Source organism: Rhinatrema bivittatum, chromosome 7 (assembly GCF_901001135.1).
Source record: "Rhinatrema bivittatum chromosome 7, aRhiBiv1.1, whole genome shotgun sequence".
Lineage (NCBI taxonomy): Eukaryota > Metazoa > Chordata > Amphibia > Gymnophiona > Rhinatrematidae > Rhinatrema > Rhinatrema bivittatum.
The window spans coordinates 96372860-96397141 of NC_042621.1; the positions used below are offsets into that span (position 1 = coordinate 96372860).

General features: G+C 46.8%; 1 protein-coding gene across 4 annotated transcripts in view; it reads left to right on the plus strand.

The window, feature by feature from the left end:
• Positions 1–24282, plus strand: part of LOC115095285 (anillin-like) — a 173973-nt gene that overhangs the window by 58249 nt on the left and 91442 nt on the right. For all 4 annotated transcript variants that reach the window (XM_029608758.1, XM_029608760.1, XM_029608757.1 and 1 more), the window contains exon 9: positions 19996–20119. In XM_029608758.1, the coding sequence (XP_029464618.1) occupies positions 19996–20119 (124 nt within the window). The remainder of the gene's footprint in view (positions 1–19995; positions 20120–24282) is intronic.

Sequence of the window (24282 nt, forward strand, 5' to 3'; positions counted from 1 at the left end):
CGCGGAAGGAGTCGATGCACTCGTGCTTCCTTGGCCCACGGACATGCTGATTTACGTGTTTCCCCCGTGGCCTCTGATAGGCAAGGTGCTGCGGCGAATCGAGTTGCATCCGGCAGCGGTGATATTGGTGGCGCCGGAGTGGCCACGGCGTCCATGGTTCGCGGATCTCCTGCGGCTAGCGGTGGAACCTCCGCTTCGTTTTCAGGGAGACGCGACCATTCTTCGTCGAGGACGCGGATCACTTTTGTCTCGCGGCTTGGCTTTTGAGAGGGCACGCTTGAAGACTAAAGGGTACTCCAAGGCAGTGATTACCACGTTGTTGAGAGCTAGAAAACAGTCCACGTCCTTAACCTATATGCGGGTCTGGACGGTGTTTGAGGACTGGTGTGGTTTTCACGAGGTTAACCCCATTCGGCCTGCGGTGCCTGAGATCCTCGCTTTTCTTCAAGAGGGTCTCTCGAAGGGGCTGTCCTGGAGTACCCTGAAGGTCCAGGTGGCTGCCCTCGGTTGCCTTAGAGGAAAGGTTCATGGAGTGTCCTTGGCGTGCCATCCAGATGTGACGCGGTTTCTGCGGGGGGCTAAACATCTCCGCCCGCCGGTCCGGAATCCGTGTCCCTCCTGGAATTTAAACTGCGTGCTTTCAGCTCTTTGTGGGTCACCTTTTGAACCGATCAAGCGGGCGACTTTGAAGGATTTAACATTGAAAACAGTGTTTCTGGTCGCTATTACGTCCGCTCGTCGGGTCTCGGAACTACAAGCTCTGTCTTGTAGAGAACCATTTTTGCGTTTTACAGAGACGGGTGTGTCTCTGCGGACTGTCCCTTCCTTTTTGCCCAAAGTGGTGTCGTCTTTTCACTTAAATCAGTCGGTAGATCTTCCCGGGTTTTCGACCGTGGATCCCCAGGCCAGGGGTTCGAGGGAGCTGAGGAAGCTCGATGTGCGTAGGATTCTAATTCGTTATCTAGAAGTTACGAATCCTTTCCGGGTTTCCGATCACCTGTTTGTTCTCTGGTCGGGGGCTCGTAGAGGGTCAACGGCCTCCCGGGCCACGATTGCGCGTTGGCTCAAGGAAGCGATTGGTTCGGCGTATCTTCTGCAGGGCAAGTTGGCACCCAAGGAGCTTCGTGCCCATTCGACTCGGGCACAGGCCACGTCTTGGGCCGAGGTTTCTAGTGTGTCCACCCAAGAGATCTGTAGAGCGGCAACGTGGAGATCGTTGCACACTTTCACGAGACATTACCGGCTTGATGTCCAGGCGGCTGAGGCTCAGGGTTTTGGGGCGAGTGTTCTCCGAGCGGGACTCTCTGCTTCCCACCCTGGGTAATTGGCTCTGGTACATCCCAGGTGTCTGGACTGATCCGGGTACGTACAGGGAAAGGAAAATTAGTTCTTACCTGATAATTTTCGTTCCTGTAGTACCACAGATCAGTCCAGGCTCCCGCCCGTCTGTGTCTTGTAGTTTATGATAGAAAGAGAGAGAGTCTGCTCGGTTGATTCTTTAGCCATGTAGTTTGCAGTTTTTGCACTTTGTGTTCATGGTTCTGAAGGTTTTTCGGTTCCAGCTCAAGGGGCTGTTGTGAATCGGCCTCATTTTTTGGGGTTTTTTCCTAGTTAGCTAGTTTTGGCTTTTATCTGGCTTTGACATTACGTACGACTGAGGGGCTGTGGGTGGCACTTTACTATATGTAGGGAGCCCGACAAGTTTTACTCTGTCTCCACCTGCTGGTGCGGAGTCACAACCCAGGTGTCTGGACTGATCCGTGGTACTACAGGAACGAAAATTATCAGGTAAGAACTAATTTTCCTTTAAAAAAGCATTTCTATGTTGAGCTTCTCAGAAGTGGTTCTACCATTCAATATGGCTCTTCCTGAGGACTAGGACTAGATGGCTTCCATTCCATTTCTTGAATTTGTCCCATCTCCATTTTTAGTTGGGGATGAGGGATGGTGGTTTCATTTTGACTTTAGTTATTCAAAGAGTATGTTGACAAGCAGTGTGCAACATTTTGTTACTATAAACATCTGAGAAAATAAAATACAATATTTCAAAAGTACACACAGCAGGCTGCAGAAAGCCATTGTCTGGAATTTTTAGACAAGCCCTGTTCTGATATTTTCTCAGGGTTGGTATAAGATATTCTAAATGGATCGTCATTCTATTTTTGATTTATTATTTATTTAATTTATTTGTTTTTCTATACTGATGTTCAACTAGTGTTATCACACCGGTTTACATAGTTGCTAAGGAATCCATTAACATAGGTTTCTTCTTTACAATGAGACCTTGTAGTCTGAGTGGCTGCGAAACATGAGGAACTTTGGCTTGTCTCTTAGAGCAGAGGGAGAGAGGCCATTATAGTTTGTATCCTTGAGTTCTGTCATGAGGAAACTTAGAGATTAGTGTATCGTTGGCTTTAAATATTTTGGTAGTAGGAGTGTGGACTTTATAGGTTTTGTAGTGTATGGAATGATATAATTGAGAGGAGGGCGTTGTTAATTCTGGTAGAGGTGGTGAAAAACTTGTAAATTGTGGGAGGGCTATTGAGAACTTTTGTAGGATAGTAACCTGTGCAACATGATTGCTTGAATAGTAGCGGGTTGATTATTATTGTGTGGTTATGCGGTGGAGGGGGAGTGTTGTGTAGTTCTCCCCCCACCCCACACGCCTTACCCTGATAGTTCCTGCACAATATTTTCTCCTCCTGGAGGCAGCAGCTCCAGCACAGTGTTCCTTTCATTACATTCCTCCTTCCCTGCCTTGGAAGTATTCCTCTCATTGTCCCTGGATTCCCCTCTCCCCTTCCTGTCAGATTCAGGAGTGCTCTTCTCACCTGGGGCTTCACCAGCCTTTGGAGTGCAAGCACCAACTGTGGCAGGTGCTGACGCTTGCAACAAGTCTCAGAACTAGACATCTGTCCATCCTTCTCCTCCCCACTGCTGCTCTTGCAGCACATGTTTCTCTGCTGCATGTTTGTGCACTCATTACAGATGTAGCAGGACACCGTGGGGCTCACCTCCTTTTTTTTTTTTTTTTTGGAACGGCGCAAGGTGCCCTAATTCTGAGAGATGATATCAGGGGCCGTCCCCAGCCGAATGGGTTCCTGCAGAAGCGGAAACCAGACCTGTCTGGGCCAAGAAGGCACCATGAGTATCATGGTCCTTGTCCTGCTGAAGCTTCAGCAGGGTCATATGGGGGGGGGGGGGGGCAGGGTACACATATAGCAGGCCCTTCCCCTTTAGAGGGAGAAGATATCTCAGGCCAGATGGCTATCCAATACCAGGGAGCAATACCTGCTCACCTTGTGGGTGTGGAGAGGTGAAGAGATCCACATCCGGCATACTCCATTAGCAAAACAGTGCTGCCACCACCACCTTTGGTCACTGTCCTGCACAACCTGTTCCAAGCCTGAACCTAACTTTGTGCCTTTGTGGTAACCAGACAGTCCCCTGCTGTTCCACAGCGCCACAGTTGTGCCCGTTGACACCTTGTTCGGTCGCTGTTGGTCTCTCCTGTTAGGAGCAGTCTGGAGCTTGGTATTCACCCTTGTCCTAGGAGAAAGTGCAGTTGCTTACCTGTAACAGGTTGTTCTCCTAGGACTGACCACGAATTGTCTTCTTGGTGAAATCTGTTAGTTGGTGTCTCCCCAAGGCTCTGCTTTATCCTCTATTTGAACCCATTAGGTCAATTACAATCTTTAGGGGTCAGACATTTTTATATGCTGATAATATTCAGCTATGTATACCAAGGAGCAAGCAAAATGTCATTTACTGAATTCTGTAAATGACATATGAAGCTGTGGCTTTCTGCAAATGGCTCAGCACTGAACATTCAAAAGACAAATATCATGTAGGTTAGAAAATCTCCATTTAAGATTGTTCAACAAATTATATGAAGGTGCAGTTGGTCTATTTCAGGGGTCGGGAACCAATGGCTCGCGAGCCAGATGTGGCTCTTTTGATGGCTGCATCTGGCTCACAGACAAATCTTTAATAAAAAAGTAAAAATCTAACAAAAATCCCCACCCTCCTGATGCCCCCCAAGACCTCCAAAATTAATTTACTACAACCCCCCACCCTCCTGTCCCCCCCAAGACCTGCCAAAAGTCCCTGGTGGTCCAGGAGCGGTCCGGGAGCGATCTCCTGGACTTGGGCTGTCGGCTGCCAATAGTCAAAATGGCGCCGACAGCCCTTTGCCCTCACTATGTCACTGGGGTCGACCAATGGCAGCGGTAGCCCCTGTGACAAAATAAGGGCAAAGGGCCGTCGACGCCATTTTGATTACTGGCAGCCGACGGCCCTTTGCCCTTACTATGTCACAGGAGCTACCGCTGCCATTGGTCGACCCCAGTGACATAGTGAGGGCAAAGGGCTGTTGGCGCCATTTTGACTATTGGCAGCCGACAGCCCAAGTCCAGGAGATCGCTCCCGGACCGCTCCTGGACCCCTGCTGGACCACCAGGGACTTTTGGCAGGTCTTGGGGGGGTCAGGAGGGTGGGGGGTTGTAGTAAATTAATTTGATAGGTCTTGTATGGCTCTCACGGAATTACATTTTAAAATATGTGGTGTTCATGGCTCTCTCAGCCAAAAAGGTTTCCGACCCCTGGTCTATTTTGATTGAAATATGGAGTTCAGGTATTATCCTAGACTCAAATTTAACATTTTAAATTGCATGTTCTTTACTTGGCCTAAATGGCTTTTTACAAAGTTATTTTGCTATAAATATAGTAGAAATAGCGCCTGTGTTTGGGGGGGGGGGGTAAAAAAGTGTGGTTAGGATAATTTTCCTGGTACTGCATCACATAATTTTATCATAATACAAGTTACTGCATCTGTTATTTTCACATCGCAAACTGCATTACCAACCGGCCAGGCTTTTATCGTATTTTGCGATTTGGGTTGCTAGAGACTCTCTCTGTAGAGGCTCACAAAAATTATTATACCACTGTAAGAGGGGCACTAGTAACTCATGGTGAAGTTTGTAGTGTGAGTTGGGTTTTGGGGGGGCAGCTTACCATGTACAAACAGCAGAGTTACCATCAGTGAAGAATTAATGCGATTTGGAGGGATGAAAGGTGAAAAGAGTAGATTTATGCCATGTTCTCGCTACCTAGTTTAATGCTTCACTGATGGTAACTGCTGTTCGTACGTATGTCTGTGCATGTTAAACTGTCTCCTCTTACAGTGGTATAAACAGTTCAAATATCAGTGGGCCTCCACGGAGGCTCCCTCTCCTAAACCGAAATTTGCAATAAAAACATTTGCAGGTAACGCACAGGAAAAAAGGTATGGTTATTTCAGACATTTTAAAACCTGCTTTGCTGTGCATTACTCTATCGCACGCCATGCTAACTGACCCTCATTTCCATTTAATCTGCTCAAACTCCTCTCACTCAAATACAATTGTAAAACTTGCGTACACATTTTGCATTCCGGTATTTATCGCGGGCATTAGTGCTATTGCAGGAGTTGGGGCAATAATGCATTTTGATAAATGACCCTCTAAAATTATTGCGCCCACTAAAACCTTTTACCAACCAATATGTTCTGAAATGTACTCCAGTCCCTTGTACTTGGTCATGTTGATTATTGTAGCCCTTTATGGACTGAGTGTTACTAGTCCAAATTACTGAGGGTGCTACAAATAGAACCATGCAGCTACACGCATACTAGTGGGTTGATTGCGATTTGATCACTGCCCCTGCTCTGAGGGATCTAGATTGGCTCTCTGTAAAATGCAGATGCAAGTTTTGTCTATTAGTAATTGTTCACAATATTTTATATGACCAACATGCCTGTTCTTTAAAGGGCCTCCAATGGTGTACGCCATCCAGTAGCTGAGATCCATGGGCACTCATTTATTACAGATACCAACAACACAGCAATATGCAAGTGCGCAGTCTAGGTCAAGAGCTCTTTATTTTATTGCCCCCCATAATGTAGAATATGCAGAGTGTAGCTAAGAAACTAGCATAAAGGAATTTAGAAGGCAGGTAAAGACTGTTTTGAAAAGCATTTGACTGTAGTGTTTCAATATATTTTTGTTTTGTCATTCAACCGTGAAGGGAGGCCTGCGCGATCGGCGCCCAGACCCGTCTGGGTAAGGCCTTTAATTTCCCTTCCCCCTCCGGCGAGCCTGACCGTCGATCGTGAGACCTGAGCAGCAGCCCCTCGTCTCTAAGGCCCGCCCACCAACTCGAATCACCAATCAAGTTAGAGGGACTTTTAAAATTCTTCACCCTCCGGCGCCGCGCGACAAAGGGGCTTGCCCCTTTGTGCGCCCCTTCGTGCAGCCACTGAGTCCTAGTGAAAAAAAATAAAATAAAAATTAGATACTTCTCCTCAGGCGATGCACATGTCTTTTCTGAACTCCGCTACCACCACTGCTGCTGCTGTGATATATAGAAAGAAGGACCCGTGCGAACAGCTCCTGGACCCGTCTGGGTAAGACCTTACAATTCCCCTTACCCCCAACGATCCCAAACTCCAACCGCACGACCTGACATCCACTCCGACCATTCTCACAGCTCTGAGACCCTCCCACATAGCAAAACTCACCAATCACAAACGGAGAAAACATTTTAAATTGAATCTTCACTCAAGTCAAATTAAATTCTAAATAACCCTAAAAGAAGATATTCTTCTAATCACCATGACCTCTACAACTAAAATTAATCAAACAAGAAGCAACCATCTAATTAAAATACCACTACTCAAACACGCCAAAAACCTCCTCTACCTCACTTTCTTCTTAAATGCTCAGTCACTTACGAAAAACTCATGATCATATCCGACCTGTTACAAACAAAAAATCCTGACTTCTTCGCCATAACAGAATCCTGGCTCAAAGACACCGACCTGGTTCTAACAAATCAACAACAATGAATACGATATATTCTCCATCCCACGAATATCCCAAAGAGGAGGTGGTCTGCTCCTAATGATAAAGAATCATTTCGCAATGAAACGTATCCCTCACAACCTACCTAAGAAGTTTGAAGTTGCTTTACTGGACTCTGAATCCCTACAAATCTGCCTCATATATTGCCCACCTAAACTTCTTGACAATGAGTTACCTCCCTTAATCGAATTCCTAATAACTAACATCAGTACAAAAAAACCTTCAATTATTTTAGGTGACTTCAATCTCCATATTGATGCATCACCAAGATCTCAAAACTGCCAAACTTTAATTGACATGCTCTCCAGCATAAACATGACCCAACTCATAAACAATTCCACACACAAAGCAGGCCATACTCTAGATCTGATCTTCTCCAATCAATTCATATTCGATCCTAATATATCAATCAAACCTGTTCCTTGGTCTGACCACTATCTAATCAACTGCAAAACTCAAATTAATACCAATAAAATGATCAAAATAAATATTCCAACTTCATTCAAATACAGACCCCCCCTTCCAACTCAACTTGCTTAAACAAGAATTAGGAAAACAGCTTGCTAATCTTGATCTATCTAACACTCTTAATGCCACTCAGTCGTGGATCCAACTGACAAAACAAACTGCAAACAACATTAATCCAGAAAAAACTAAAATTATAAAACAAAGCAAAAAAAAAAACCCTTGGTTCAACTCTCACTTAAGATCCCTGAAATCCAATCTCAGAAAGCTGGAAAAAGAATGGTGCAAATCCAAATGCCAACTAAACTATCAAAGATACCGCACTCAACTTGCTGAATACAAGAAAGAAATCCTAAATGCCAAACGTGAATATTACAGTCATAAAATAACTAACTCCCTCTTCAATATTGTAAAGAATCTAATTGATAACAATAACAAAAACATTCCTTCAACAAATTCTCGCAACCTAAGCCAAGACCTCGCTAAATTCTTCAAGAACAAAATAAATAAAATAACTGAATCTTTCGAATCCACTTCAATCAACAACATATCCTACGTATCTCCACCAACAATAAAATGGTCTACATTCGAACCTATCTCCAATATAGAAATGGAAAAAATGCTAAAAAAAAAATAAACCCTGCTAAACATGATCTTGATTCCATTCAAACCCGAACTTTAAAGGAAATATCTAATATAATTGCTCCAACTCTAACTGCAATCATAAACAAATCTCTTGAAGAAGGTTTTCTACCATCTAACCTGAAAACTGCAACAATAACACCCATTCCAAAAAAAAAGAACCTAGACCCAAATGATCTGAACAATTACCGTCCAATTTCCAACCTTCCTCTGCTCGCCAAATTAATTGAAAAAACTGCACTGACGCAACTAAATGAACACCTGGAGAACAACAATATCCTTCACCCCTCACAACATGGTTTTAGAAAGGACCACAGCACCGAAACCCTACTGATCAACCTATCTAACAAAATTATAAGAAACTTTGACAACAACCTAAGCCACTTATTAATACTTCTAGATCTTTCTGCTGCCTTCGACACGGTTGACCACAATAGACTAATATCTAGTCTATCCAACATTGGCCTTTCTGGAGACACACTCAAATGGTTCACCTCCTATTTAAATGACAGATATTTCAAAGTCATCCTCAATAACATCTCATCCGACCCTTACCCCCTAAAAACAGGGGTTCCACAAGGATCTGCTCTCTCAGCCACCCTTTTCAATATATACCTTCTACCTCTTTGCAATTTCATTTCAAACCTAGGCATTACTTTCTTTTTATACGCCGACGATATTCAACTGTTAATTCCAATAACCTCTACAATCGAAGATGCAATCTGCCTCACTAAAAAACACCTTAACTCAATCAAAAAATTTTTGAACCAACTAAAACTATGCCTAAATATGAACAAGACGGAATGTATCCTCTTAAAAAGAAACAACCCTGAACAACCAGATCAAATTCCCCACTTCTCAATTGACAACATCAATATCCAACTGAAGAGCACTGTAAGAGACCTAGGAATTTGGATTGATAATGAACTGAACCTCAAAACATGCATAGCTAAAAAAACCAGAGAAGGTTTCCACAAACTTCACATACTCAAACACCTAAAACCTTTACTATATCCAAATGATTTCAGAACTGTACTGCAATCTCTCATCTTCTCATGTATTGACTACTGCAACGCTCTACTCATCGGACTCCCTAAATCCACTCTTAAACCCCTACAATTACTGCAAAATGCTGCAGCACGTGTCCTCACTGGAACCCTGATGAATCTACATTGGCTACCTATCTCCCAAAGAATCAAATACAAGACATTATCTATTCTTCATAATGAAATATACAAAGATAACAACTTTCCACTTGATTGCATGATTAAACTACACAAACCACCACGGTCAACAAGAATCTCTAATTGCAGCTAATCATACCCCCTCTGTCAGATGCGAGATTATCTAGCACCAGAAATCGAGCTTTCTCTATAGCTAGTCCTATAGAATGGAACTCCTTACCAACATATCTAAGCTCAATAAGGGATACCAAATCCTTTAAAAAAGAACTTAAAATCTGGCTATTTAAGCAAACATTCACAGCCTAAACTTGATGTCCACCTCAGTCATTGGTATTTCGCCTTGTATATGATACTTGCTATAGTTATACTATCTAATGATCCTTATCACTCTGCTTTAGCCGAGATGTTAATTATAATACTAATGTTTATGTTTATATTCTATATTAAATGTTTCCATGTATGAAGTTGTTCTTTGTAAACCGGAGTGAAGGCTTCTCGCTATACTTCGGTATAAAAAAGAATCTAAATAAATTTTGATCATATAAATGTATTTTATTTGCTGTGGTTTACTATGTATGTTTGATCTGCCCTGGACAATCCTTTTTTAATGGAAGAGTGCAGAATATGATTGTGGAATAAATAAAAACTTCTGAAATAGACCTTGAATTCCAGAGCACATCAGTTTTGAATTATATCTAAAACTCTGTGGCCTTGAAGTAATGTGGGCCCATCTCCAATAAAACTGATAGGTAGCCACCTATCCCTAGAATCAAAGGCTCCTTGTGAACTACATGAAGGGACTGCTGCCCCTAAGATCCTTCTTTTCTACCTTTTTGACTGAAAGGATTGAAATCCTAATGAAAAGTTGTGATTTTTGAGAGCTATAGGGGTGACTTTACCTGTTCTGCAGTGGAATGGGGAGAGATCTTAGGTCTGTCTTCTGGTAACCTTGGGACCTTTGACTCTCCCCATGCCTCTTCTAAATCTCTGAACAATAGAAAATTTTAAATGGAAGTTTTGTCAAATTAGTGTTTGGATGCAAAATTTATCAGCTGACTCAATTTCAAAGAAGCTGCCTAGCCTTCCTTGTAGAAGTAGGCACCAAATCAGAGGATTGGTAAAATAAGCTGCTCCAAGTGAATAGTGCCATCACTAACATCCCCATTAGACTCCATCAGCTCCTCTTGGACATGTTGGGATAAGTACAAACCTGATCTCTGCACAATGCAGCTAGCCTGTGATCTGAGATTCCTTACTTGCAGCTACAAAGGATTGCTTCAACACCTATCTTCCTATCCTGTGCACCCTTTAAGGTTGTACCGTCTTACACAAGAATAGTGGTTTGTTTGGTTACTGAATACACGAGAGCGTCCATCCTTGGGGGAAAATAAACTTTTTTTTTTTTAATTTCATTCCCTGTACGTACCAGGATCAGTCCAGGACACCTGGGTTGTGACTCCGCACCAGTAGATGGAGACAGACTAAAACTTGTGGGCGGGGCATATATGCCCCTGTGCCATTCACAGCCCCTCAGTCTTACTCTGTCTCCAGTAGGTGGTGCAGGTCCGGTCACAGCCCTGTCGGACCTGATTCTGGTTTTGTTGTCAGGTTCGCTTTTGGCTTTTATTTTCTATTAGGCCTATTTGGGGTTTTTTCTGCAAATTGGGGTTTGTTTAATTTTGTTTAATTTAGTCCCGGTTGCCCTGCCTCCCTGGGGAGTTGAGAGGTCCTGAGGGGACTACCCTCCCCAGGTTGAGGCCGCTGCTAGGGTCGAGGACCCGGCTGGTCTAGTAGCAGCGTCAGGGGTGACACCGGGGAGCCCGGTTCACTCACCCCTGCAGGACATAGGGCTCTTCAGTACCAGGGACAGCGGTTTTTTTTCTGTAAAAAAAAAAAAAAAAAAAAAAAATGTTTTATTTTTATTTTCTGTCGGCTCTCAGTTTCCTGGCGTTGCGCTCCGTTCCGCTCGAGGGGGGGGGCGCCGTCGACAGGGGGGAGGTCACCGATTTTTTGATGCGGTGATTTTTCTATTTTTTTCAGCGTCCCTCATTGTTTTTCGGCGCGTACTTTTCTTTCCCGCGGTTTCAGCCATGCCACGCGGCTCGCAGGGCCTGCGGCTCGGCCCGCACGCGCGCATCTCTCCCAGGACAGCCTTTGTTCGGCCTGCGTCCCGGGAGACGAGGGATCATCGGGGGCACCTCGGGGGGCCCGTTCCCGGGTGGCACGATCGCCGTCGCAGGGGGGGGGCGCCGCCCTGACAGGCCTTCTGATCCTTTCCCGATTTCCGCGGGAGTGGTGGCCATTTTGTCCACCGGCTGGGTAGTCTCGTGTGAGACGGTGGGGGCCTCGGTCTTGCCCCCTGAGCTATCCCCGCAGCGGGGTGCGGCCCCTCGGAGGGGCCCCGGTCCCGGGGGACCGGAAAAAGATTCCTCTGATTCGGGCGAGTTCTCAGAGGATTTGGCGCTTTTGCTGCGCAAGGTGCTCCGATATAGGCGAAGCAAGCGCAGCTGGGGGGATGCTTCGTGCGTGCGGGTCCACCGGTCCCCGCCGAAGAAGAAGCCGGCCAGGAGGGCGGCGAAGGTCGCCCAGGGCGTGGATCGGAGCAAGCAGCTTCCGCGAGGGGTGCCGCAGGACTCGGAGTCCGAAGAATCCGCCGGGGCGGACACGGAGGCCTCTGAGGAGCCCCTGCCGGGGGCCGGGACGGCAGCATCAGATGGCTCCGCGCAGCCCAGTACAGGGAAAGGAGCACAGGCCGTCGACGGGGATGACCCCAAGGTGGTGCGTTTGTTCCGTAGGGAGGAACTGTCGCCGCTTATCCCGGCCATTCTCCAGGAGCTGGGGATTGAAGCCCCTCCGGTGGTGGTCCGCCAGGAGGCAAATATGGATCCCGTCCTGCTCGGGCTCACAGGGCCGGCGGTCGCTTTTCCTTTTCATTTTTCGTCCACGGATATCCTCTTCAAGGAATGGGATACTCCGGAGTTGGGTCTGAAGGTCAGCAAGGCTATGGACAAGCTTTACCCTTTGCCGGAGGACGCGCTGGAGCTCCTCCAGCTTCCAAAGGTGGATTCGGCGGTGTCCGCTGTCACGAAGAGGTCTACCATCCCGGTCACGGGAGCAACAGCCCTCCGGGATATTCAAGACCGGAAGTTGGAGGGTTCAACTCAAAAAGATCTTCGAGGTTTCTGCCCTAGGAGTGCGGGCCGCCATTTGCACGAATTTTGCTATGCGGGCTAGTCTGCGCTGGGCTCAAGTCCTTCAGGCGAATGCGGGTCTCTCTGCAGAGGAGGCTTCTCAAGCAGACAGGTTGGAGGCGGCCATTGCCTATGGGGCTGATGCTCTCCATGATCTTTTGCGCACCTCAGCTCGCTCCATGGTGGCAGCGGTGTCGGCGCGGCGTCTTCTTTGGCTGCGCAACTGGGCAGCGGATGGCTCTTCCAAGGCTCACCTCGGGGCATTGCCATTTAAGGGGAAGTTGCTATTCGGCAAGGAGTTAGACGATTTGATGGTTTCCCTGGGGGAGAATCGAGCGTTTAAGCTGCCGGAGGATAGGGCCCGGCCGCGATCTTCCTTTTCAGGCAGAGCTCGGTTCCGGGGGCCCAGGAAGTCCAGACCGCAAAGATCCTCTGGACCCGCGTATAGGCCGTCCTCCTCGCGGAACGCTCAGTGGCAGCAGTCCTTTCGGGGCAAACGTTTTGGCCGGCAAGGAGGGGCTCCGTCGGGTGCGGGGTCCAAGCCTTCACAATGAAGTTCGGCCGGCCCATCCCTCCTCGCGACCCCGGCACGTTGTTCCAAACGTGGGGGCGCGTCTCTCCTTCTTCCTCGAGGAATGGGCCAGCATGACGTCGGATCAGTGGGTCCTCGACGTGATAAGACACGGCTACGAGTTAGATTTTGCTCGCATCCCAGCGGACAAATTTCTGGTCTCACCCTGCAAGGATCCCAAGAAGAAGGCGGCGGTGCTAGACACCATCCAAAGACTAGAAAGCTTGGGAACCATCTCTCCGGTTCCGGCCGATCAGTATGGCAAGGGCCGTTATTCCATTTACTTCATAGTCCCCAAGAAAGACGGCTCTTTCCGCCCCATTCTGGATCTGAAGGGAGTCAACAGATGTCTTCGGGTCCCTCATTTCAAGATGGAAACCATTCGTTCCGTGATTGCGTCAGTGCGCCCCGGCAAATTCCTGGCGTCCCTAGATCTCACAGAAGCATACCTTCATGTGGGCATCCATCCAGCGTATCAGCGGTTCCTGCGGTTTTGCATTCTGGGCAGGCACTTCCAGTTTCGGGCGCTCCCGTTCGGCCTGGCGACAGCGCCTCGGACATTCACGAAAGTGATGGTGGTCGTAGCGGCGCAGTTGCGGCGGGAAGGCCTGCTGGTTCACCCTTACCTCGACGATTGGCTGATCCGGGCGAAGTCTCAGAGTCTGTGTCGGCAGGCTGTGGCCAGGGTGTTACAGCTCTTGCAGTCCCTGGGCTGGGTGGTCAACTACAACAAGTCATCTCGAACCTTCTCAGTCCTTGGAGTATCTTGGAGCCCTTTTCGACACGAAACGAGGCAAGGTGGTTCTCTCTCAGGAACGAATATGCAAACTGCAGTCTCATGTGCTACGTCTTCTGTCGCTACACCGGCCACGAGTCTGCGATTACCTGACGGTTCTGGGATCTATGGCATCCACGCTGGCGTTAGTCCCTTGGGTGTTCGCTCATCTACGGCCGCTGCAGTCCTCATTGCTTTCCCGCTGGAAACCGGTTTCAGAGGAGTTCTATCTACCTCTCCCTCTCGAGGGGAAGGCGCGATCCAGCCTGAGCTGGTGGCTGGATTCCACACACCTCTCCTGTGGCGTGTCCCTTATGGTGCCCGACTGGACGGTGGTGACCACGGATGCCAGTCTTTCCGGCTGGGGGGCAGTGTGCCAAGGGAAGTCTGTTCAGGGTCTGTGGTCAGTCGCAGACCCGGTGGTCTATCAACCGGCTGGAGACCAGAGCGGTCCTTCTGGCGCTGCATGCTTTTCTACCCCTAGTACGCGGACAGGCGGTCCGGGTATTGTCGGACAACGCTACCACCGTGGCTCACATCAATCGCCAGGGCGGGACAAGAAGTCCTCTAGTGGCGGAGGAGGCGCGGCTCTTGATGCTCTGGGCAGAGCGGCATCTCAGCCATCTCGCTGCGTCCCACATCGCAGGAGTCGACAACGTCCAGGCGGATTTTCTCAGCCGTCACCGCCTGGATCCCGGAGAGTGGGAGCTGGCGGACGAGGCGTTTCTCTTCATCTGCAAGACTTGGGTAACGCCCCACATGGATCTGATGGCCACGTGGCACAACGCAAAGGCTCCGAGATTTTACAGTCGACGTCGCGAAAGGGGCGCAGAGGGAGTCGATGCGTTGGTGCTTCCCTGGCCAGCGGGAGTGCTTCTGTATGTGTTCCCACCGTGGCCCATGATCGGCAAGATTCTGCGGCGCATAGAATTGCACCCGTCCAACGTGATCATGGTGGCGCCGGAGTGGCCGCACTGTCCCTGGTTTGCGGACTTAGTCCAGTTGTCGGTGGCTGCACCCCTTCGACTTCAGGGGTTCGCAGGGCTTCTTCGGCAGGGCCCCGTCTGTTTGGAGGAGGCGGATCACTTCTGTCTCGCGGCATGGCTTTTGAGAGGTATCTGTTGAAAAGAAAAGGCTACTCGGATGCGGTCGTTGCTACGTTGCTGAGATCCAGAAAGCAGTCTACGTCCCTAGCTTATGTTCGGGTCTGGGTAGTCTTTGAGGAATGGTGCGTGGAGCGGGGTCTGGATCCCACTTCTGCTTCTATTTCCGATATTTTGGCGTTTCTCCAGGCGGGGCTCGCCAAAGGCTTAGCGTGCAATTCCCTTCGGGTTCAAGTGGCGGCGCTTGGGTGTTTGCGAGGTAAGGTCCGGGGAGTCTCTCTGGCTCTTCACCCGGATATCTCCCGTTTTCTTCGGGGGGCTAAACACCTCCGTCCTCCTTTGCGCCTCCCTTGCCCGTCTTGGAACCTCAACTGGGTGCTCTCAGCCTTATGTTCCGCGCCGTTTGAGCCCCTGAAAAGTTCTACGCTCAAGGACCTCACGTTAAAAACTGTATTCCTGGTGGCGATTGCGTCGGCCCATCGTGTTTCGGAATTACAGGCATTGTCCTGTAGGGAGCCCTTCTTGCGCATCTCCGATTCCGGGGTTTCCTTGCGGACGGTTCCCTCCTTCCTTCCTAAGGTCGTGTCGGCTTTCCATTTGAATCAATCGATTGAACTCCCCGCTTTCGCGGTTGGGGAGTCTTCGGACCCGAAAACGAGAGACTTGAGAAAGCTAGATGTGCGGAGGTCCCTTCTTCGCTATCTTGAGGTTACCAACCTGTTTCGGGTGACGGATCATCTGTTTGTGTTGACTGCGGCGTCCCGCACAACCATTGCCCGTTGGCTCAAGGAAGCCATTGGTTCCGCGTACATTCTGCGCGGAAAATCGCCGCCGGTGGGTCTTCGGGCTCATTCGACGCGGTCTCACGCTGCGTCTTGGGTGGAATCTTCTCAGGTGTCGCCTCAAGAGATTTGCAGGGCGGCTACCTGGAAGTCGTTGCATACCTTCATTAAACATTACCGGTTGGATGTTCAAGCTACTGAAGCTGGGGGTTTTGGAGAGAGGGTACTCCGAGCGGGACTCTCTGCTTCCCACCCTTGGTAAGTTGGCTCTGGTACATCCCAGGTGTCCTGGACTGATCCTGGTACGTACAGGGAAAGGAAAATTAGTTTCTTACCTGATAATTTTCGTTCCTGTAGTACCAAGGATCAGTCCAGGATCCCGCCCGCAGTGCTGCGCTATAGTAACGGAGTGTCCGCTCATTGTTTTCAGTGCGCTGACCCCTTGTTTATTCATTCTCCCGGTTGGAGAGTCTGGTTCCTGTAGGGGTGTTGGAATTTTTTTTTTTCAGTTTAAATAGCAAGTTTGTATGGTTAGCTATGGTTGCCTTATGGCTTTTCTACTTTGACATTACGTATGACTGAGGGGCTGTGACTGGCACAGGGGCATATATGCCCCGCCCACAAGTTTTAGTCTGTCTCCATCTACTGGTGCGGATTCACAACCCAGGTGTCCTGGACTGATCCTTGGTACTACAGGAACGAAAATTATCAGGTAAGAAACTAATTTTCCTATCTTTGAGACCACAGAACAATAGTCATGAGTACAAATTCAAAATTTTAGAAACCATTGACCAAGCCTCTGGCTCCAGTCAGACAACAATCATTGCCATTACTATATTACAATAATTGAAATAAAGAAAATCGTGCTCAGAACGAGACAACGTAAGCGAAAGCATCTTAACCTTAATAAAAAAGAAGTTTTATGTAACCATGATATGCCATGATAAAAGCTTGAAACTGTCTCTTGGTTTTCATTTTAATCCCCCGCCCCATAGCTTTAGAGGGAATACCAAATGATGGGGAAGACAATAAAACAAAATAGAGATCGGGGAGTGACAGTCTTGCACGTTAGCTAGCTGAGATATTTTCCAATTGATATAAGGTGAACAGTTTATTCTTATGAGCAGTTATCTGGTCCATGCGATAGAGCTCCTCTCTTCCGGCCTTAACTAACCCAATGGAGGGAACCACCCTATCCTTCCAGTCTCGTGCAGATTTGCAACAGGCAGCTGTGAATACTAATTTAACTAACCTCTGATACTTGTTACCCAATGAGCAAGGTTCATTCAGCAAAGCAACCTTGGCGGAAAGTACTATTTTGAACTGTACTATATCACTGAGCCAACAGGCTACCGCCTGCCAGGAGCATAAACTTTTCTCTGTTGGGAGATGAAGGGAAGCAACTTGGCCAACATTCACCCTCCCTTAAAATTTGCTTCTGGAGAAATCCACACCAAATTAATTAAATCCCGAGCTGCCTGGTGCAAAAGGGAAGGCTGTAGGTTTCCTTATACTAACCTTGATAGGATCTATTGTGGAAGGACCTGCTTTCTCCTCAATTTGCTCTGCTATATTTAGAGTCCTCAAGGACTGCATAATTAGAGGAAAGTTTTGGGGTGTTTTTTTCTCCTTATGGAAGAGGCTGACCTTAGCTCATGCAGCCGCCGCCTCCTTCTCCTCCCCCCCCCCCCTTCCCCCTTCCCCCTTATGGAGGCAATTCTTTCATGTAGGTCTTCCTTACTACCTCTTACCTCTAAATCCTTCCAAGGAATCTGAACCAGAGTAAAATTTCTTCCTCCTCCTCCTCCTCCTGCTTTGTTCTGCCACACGTGAGGCAGAAGAAAAACCTGGGGTGAACTTAGACCGAACTTGGTCTCATCAAAAAAAAGCTTGTTGCAAGCACTTGAAGAATTCTTTAGAAAGGGAGGCCCAGGCTACAGAGGAAGCCTCTGCAGGAGAAGGGAACCGGTCCTGCAGGTCTAGTAGGATCTAAGCCACTGAATGTCTGCTCAACAGGAGCAAGAGAGGGAGGCTCCAACTCCCAGTCCCTCGCAGTCCTAAAATGTCCGCTACACTTCTGCAGGAGGTACAGCGGACAACTGGGATTAGTTATTTCATGCAGCCCTGTACCCCCCTCCCCCCCCTCCCCCCTTCATAAGCACCAGCATTGTTGGTGCAATTTCTGTCCCTGTTGCTCTTAACAAGCACCTCAGAGCTTCTCTGCACTCCCCATGTAGTTTCTTTATGCTGTAATTGGAGCAGAGTGCAGGCTTCTTCCATGCTCTTCTGAGGAGACAATTACTGCTGCTTAAAAAAAAAATCATAAGGAAATAAAGTGAAAACTGAGCACTCTCCTTCCCACTGAAATACTTCTGATCAGTTGTGTACTGTCGTCAGACCTCACTCCTCAGCTCTGTCCTCATTTTTTAAAAACTTCTACTGCTCTCCCTTTTTTTTTTTTTTTTTTAAAGGGGAAGAGAGCTTAAGGCAAGGTAGAAAAGGAGAGAATATAGGAAGGGGGGGAGGGAGAGAAAAGAGGCAAAGCTGGAAACCCCTGGCTCTGGCACTACTTTACCGAAGGAGGGAGAACATGGGGTGTCTCTTGCTTTGGGAGATGTCTGAAGTTTTGGATCAACTAGACCCAGAACTAAGCTCAAATGAGGGAAAGGAGTACTGCACGTGCACATCAGAAGCAGCTTCTAACAGATTTCCTCTATTCCGGCCTCCGTCCACAACATGGGATGCTTGCCTGCCGTCTGCTGGAGGCTGAGCTCAGCATGGGTGACTTCAGTAAACCTATATCTCGGGTCTCCATCTGCTGGCAGGTGAGCCTTGTCTGTACTGGTCCATATGGATGAAAAGACTTTTTTTTTTTTTTGTTCTTTGGAATAAATGTTTGTACCTTTTTTTTTTTTTTTTTTTTTTTTTGACTGCGTCCCTTGCTTAAAATTCAGATTTTTGTTTGATAAGCCTAGATTAACTGTGGTGCCCCATACTGTTTCCAACACTATGGCCTGGATTTTATTAACACTTGATGTCCTAATATGACTCTTCCAGTCCAGTGACTAGCGTATATGTTCTATGTACTGTGCTCATATTTCAGATGAGATGCATCTGGGTGATGGCTACTTGACAATGACCTGATTTATAGTGGTGGTAGTAACACTTAGTGTTTTGTTTTATTTTAAATCTCTAAAACATTCTCAAACTAAAAAGCCTGAAAAATGTAGGTAAGGATAATGAAGTCAACTACCATCTGAACTAGCAAAGATTTGTTTTTTTTTTTATTTGTATTTAAGTAGTGGAGTCGGTCGTGAAAGCTAGTCACAACAGAGCCGTTGAGTAGTTTTTGACAATCTTAAGCATTTTAAGCTGCACTGTATGTTCTGACAGAAGCTGAATCAGTTTTATTTTAGCCCCTTTTCCCCCACTTTAATAACCGCTTCCTGGGCAGCAAGGGCTGGAGGAAGTTTCCTTAAAGATAGCTGTCAACAGGTCTCTTGCTCTAGCAGGAATTACTATAGTAGCAGCAGTTTCCTTTCCTTCTCTGGAGCTCCACCTCTCTTCCTTAGCCTTGTTGGGCAGGTCTCAAGTTCTGCCCATTCCCACAGATTCTTGGGGGGTGCTCTGTAGTTCCTCCTTTCACCTTTTTCTTTCAACTCAGTTGGAACTATGAGCTTTCATTCAAAACTACTTGGAGATTTTTTTCCCCTGTTAACAGATCCTCCCTCCCTTATTGGTCCTAATCTGGTGTTTGCAGCAATGGCCCTGAAGCAAGGGGCTGTGCACAGGGTGCCTTCTGAAATCCTGTAGCGTGCTTTAAATCCAGTCACCAGAGGATATTCTCCTCTCCTCTCTGGGACTGTGAGCCCTACAGCATCTCTACCTGGGGTGCAGAAGACCTAATCTGGAAATCTAATGAAGGATGGTCTGTATGGCAGTATGCAATATTATAGTTTGACCCTCCCCATGGAATTTTAAATTAATTTTGGCTAGGTATTTAGAGGCGATTGAAGGGAAGTCTTGCCTCCATTATTAATGGCATGAAGAAACACACAAACTGTGCACCTTCCAACCCCTCATTCCTACCCCCTCCCTCGGAATACCTTGTTACCCCAAAAAGCCAACTCTTATCAGTTCTTACCAGTTTTGACATGTTACTCCCCATGCTTAAGCTGTATCCAAGTTTTTCTCTCCCCCTGTTCTATGTAAGACAACTTTGTCACTGTTTTTATGGTTGCAATGTAAACCGGAGTGATAATTAACTCTGTTATTTGAACTTCGGTATAGAAAAGTTAGAAATAAATAAATAAAATATGCTGGTGTAAGCTGTTGGGAGATGTTGACCAGTTTCTCTGCCTTGCTGTCTTTTTGCCTCTGCAGAGTTCAGATGTGGAGGATCTGGCTCATGACCACATAAAGAGTGACTTCACCCTGCATCAGAGCAATGGACATAGTGTCTCCTTTTTGGAGGTCTGCCTAGAAGACAATTCTGTGGAGGAGAAAGGTATACAAGGCTGAGCCAGGATATGTCATTGGTAGTGGGAGGGAAATATTTCAGAAACAATTATGCAGCATTGAAGAAAAGCACTAGCATAGGAGGACAATGTTCTGGGGGATTAAGGCATAAAGAACAAAGTCTACAGCATGAAATTCTGTCTTCTGAATTTTCTTTTTGTGTTGAGGCTGCTGCACTGGGAAATGCAGATAGATGATGGCAGTTGCTTTGAGCAGGAGGTCTGAAACTAAATAGCATGAAAATAAAAATTCTAACATCTAATGGATTAGGGAGGTACAGTAAATGTGCCCTATGTGGATTTCATTCTATTTGGACCTGAAGAAAATATATTTAGTCCAATAAAAAAAAAATCACACTTTTTTTTTTTTTAACTTATTTCTGTGCATTCAAGTGCACTTTATCCAAGTAAGGCCTTTAGCACAATCTCACATAGATTTAATAAACAAACTAGCCAATGTGGGAATAAGACAATTTGAAAAGAAGCTGGCCTTAAGGCAAAACCTAATTAAAAAAAACAAAAACCAACTTATATCCAAAGCAGGAAGCCTGTGAGGGAATTGGTTGTACCATTAGATGATTTGAGGAGTTACAGGGGTATTTAGGGAAGATAAAGCTATCTAAGACTGACTAAATTAATTCTTTGCTTCAGTATTAACTGAAGAGGATGTTGGGGAGATAGCTGTGCCAGAAACTAGTCAGTGGTGATTTCAAAAACTAAAACAAATCATGGTGAAGTAGGAAGATGTAATCAGGCAGATTGACAAACTAAAGAGCAGCAAATTGCCTAGACCAGATGATATACACCCTAGTGTTCTGAAATAACTCAAAAAGGAAATTGCAGATTTGTTACTGGTAATTCCCAGCCTTTTGTTGGGATCATTGTTGTGCCTGAAGATTGGAGGGTGGCCAATGTAACTGATCTACAAAAGGGCTTCAGGGGGTGATCAGGAAACTATAGACTGAGTCTGACATCACTGCTGGGAAAAATCGTGGAAACTAGTCTTAAAAAAAAAAAATCACAGAACATATAGAAACCTGTGAATTTACACGAGAAATGTTGCCTCACCTGCCACACTTTTGAATGTGTTAATAAACATGTGGATAACAGTGAGTTGGATGTAGTATACTGGATTTCCTGTTCATACCCCAGATCAGTCCAGACAATTGGGTTTTGTATCCCTACCAGCAGATGGAGGCAGAGAACTAAAAACTTTGAGGCACTGCTACATATCCGAGAGTGCTGCCTGCAGTCCTTCAGTATTTCACCAGTAGATGGTAGAGCTGCAGACTTGCAGTTTAGTGTGTTTGATAGTTTAAAAAAAAAAAGGAAGACAGAAGATTCCCCAAGGTGTTAGGTTCCTTTATGGGCCATCCCTTGGGTAGAACAGAGTGAGCAGGGGGTTGGAGATCCCTGAGCTAGCTCAGCCCTTATTGGTCAAGAGGGGTGAAAGTCGGGGGTTCTGGTTCTCTCGCCGCCAGTATCTGCTCTCTTGTGGTGTCCAGAAGCAGAGAAGTAATCCTTTCTTTATGATTTCCTTGTTTTTTCTGTGTGTTAGAGCCTGTGCCTTAAAAAAAAAAAAAAAAAGGCTGCAAGCGACAGGCGTTGGAGCTGTGCTAGATAGCTGGTCTGCCTGGAAGCAGGGCTTGGTGAGGGAGGGCAGAATTCTCCAAGTTGTTGGGGGCCGGGTGCTCAGTCAGGGTGGGGAACATGCCACCAGTGGGGTTTCTTAGTGGCAGGGGCTATTTGTAGACCCAACCGCGATTTAGCCGATGCCTGCTCAGTGCGGGCTGCAGTTTGAAGGGGATTTGTCTCTGTGGAGTGTGCCTCTGTGGGAACTGTGGGGGGGGGGGGGGGAAATCGAAGCATAAGGTTGGCTGGGCTGGTGGTGCGGGGGGGGGGGGGCACATGGCAGGAGCCAGGAGGCCATTCCAGAGCCTTGGGTCTCCCCTCCCCTGCTGTTTCGAGTCTATTTGAGCCCTGCTGATGGCAGGGAAGGGACAGGGGGGACGGGGACTGGTAGCATCTCTCATCGACAGAGTGAACAACGTTCAGGCAAATTTTCTCAGTGGAGAAAGTTAAATCCCAGGGAATGGAAGCTTTCAGAGACAGTGATGGGTCTCATTCATGGAAGATGAGAGTATATTGACCAAAGAACACAAAGGCATTACAGTTTTACAGCTGCTGAACATAACACGGTACAGAAGGAATCAAAGCTTTGGTGCTGCCATGAACTTGAGGGATTTTGTCTTCCCTCTGTGATCTCTGGTGGACAAGGGATTGTGGCAGAGAAACATCCGGACAGCATGATCCTGGTAGCTCCAGAGTGACCACATCAACCATACTTCCTAGAACTGATCAACCTGGCCATAGATACGCCCCTGAGGTTTGGACATCGGTTGACTCTTTTCCACCAGGGCCCAATATTTTGAGGTCAGGCAGTTCACTTCTATCTTGTAGTTTTGCTTCTGAGTGAGATGATGGGGATATTCCAAAGCGGTTATTTCCACCTTTATTGCAGACTAGGCAACTATACATCCTTGAGGTATGTACGAATTTGGAGGATCTTCAGGTCCTGGTCTGCTGTTAGTGCAACCGCAGCCTGTTCAGGCTATGGTGTCACATATTTTGACTTTTTTTTTTTTTCTACAGAAATGTTCTGGTCAGGGACTGGCCTTTAACTCAGAGTTCAGGTAGCAACATTGGGTTGTCTCCCAGAGTAAGGTGCAAGGTTATCCTCTATCCACACATCTGGATGTTATACAGTTCCTTCGGGGAGCTAAGAACTTGCGTCCTCAGGTACGGAATATTTGTCCATCTTGGAATTTGAATCTAGTCCTTAGAGGATTGTGTGAGGCTATGTTTGAACTACTGAAGAGCTCTGGTTAAGGGCAATATTCTTAAAGTGGTTTTCTTGGTGGCTATTTGTTCAGCCAGGTGAATTTTGGAGCTCCAGGTGCTGTCATGTTGAGGTCCCTTCCTACAGATGTCTGATTTGAGGGTATCTGTGCATGGTGCCTGAGGTCTCTGTTCCATCTTGGTTAGACATTGGAGCTTCCACCTTTCTCAGATTTGGATTTCTCCACACCTCACGCAAGGGTGCTTAGGCTTTTAGATAGGAGTGCATTATTGAGGTATCCAAAGGTCACTTATGACCTTTGTAGATTGGATCACCTCTTTTTGTACTGTGGAGTGATCCAAAGAAGGGTAGGTAAGGAGTCTAAGACTAAAATTGTGCAGTGGCTGAAGGAAGCAATCAAGTCGACTTACATTTCTAAAGGGTGCTTGCTGCCAGGGAGTTTAGGGGCTCACGTGATGTGCTCTCAGGTGACTTCCTGGGATGAGTCACAACAATATGTCTCATGAAATTTGCTGGGCAGCTACTGGGAAGTCATTACACACTTTTGCTAGGAAATAACTCTTGGATGTCTGCTCTGGCTTCCATGTGCTTTGAGAGTGTTCTATGAGCAGAACTCTCTAGGTACATCCCAGGAATCTGGACTGATCTGGGTAGAAGCACAGATCAGTCCAGAGACTTGACTATTTACTAGGTGGGGGAACCTACCGCTTGTACTGTTGCTTTGTGAACAGTGTGAAGTTGGTTTTTCAATGCTGATCTTTTATGTTAAATTTGGGAAATTAGTTTTCCTTGTCTTTTTGAGCAACTTCACCACCTTCTGGCTCATTGGAGGGGGGGGGGGGAAGTTAGCTTAGAGGTTTGCTTAGAAATTGATGGTTATCGTCATCTTGGCTTGGGTATAGGTCAATACTGAGGGATTGCAGGTGGCAGACTGGGTTATGTATAGTGTCATTGAAACTTTCTCTGTCTCTATCTGCTGGCAGGGAGGCAAAACCCAGGAGTTGGGATTGATCTGTGGTGGTACAGGAATGAAAATTAGCAGTTAAGAACCAACTTTCCTTTTTTCAGTGAAGAAGGGTAAACTGAGTGCCTCAGGGATCTGTACTGGGGCCAGTGCTTTTAATATTTATAAATGATCTGGAAAGGGGCATGAGGTGATCAAACTTGTAGACACAACTTATTCAGAGTTGATAGATCACAAGCAGGTTGTGAAAAATTGCAGGAGGAACTTGAGACTGGGCATTCAAATGGCAGTCGAAACTTTTAATTTAGACAAGTGCAAAGAAGATGCAC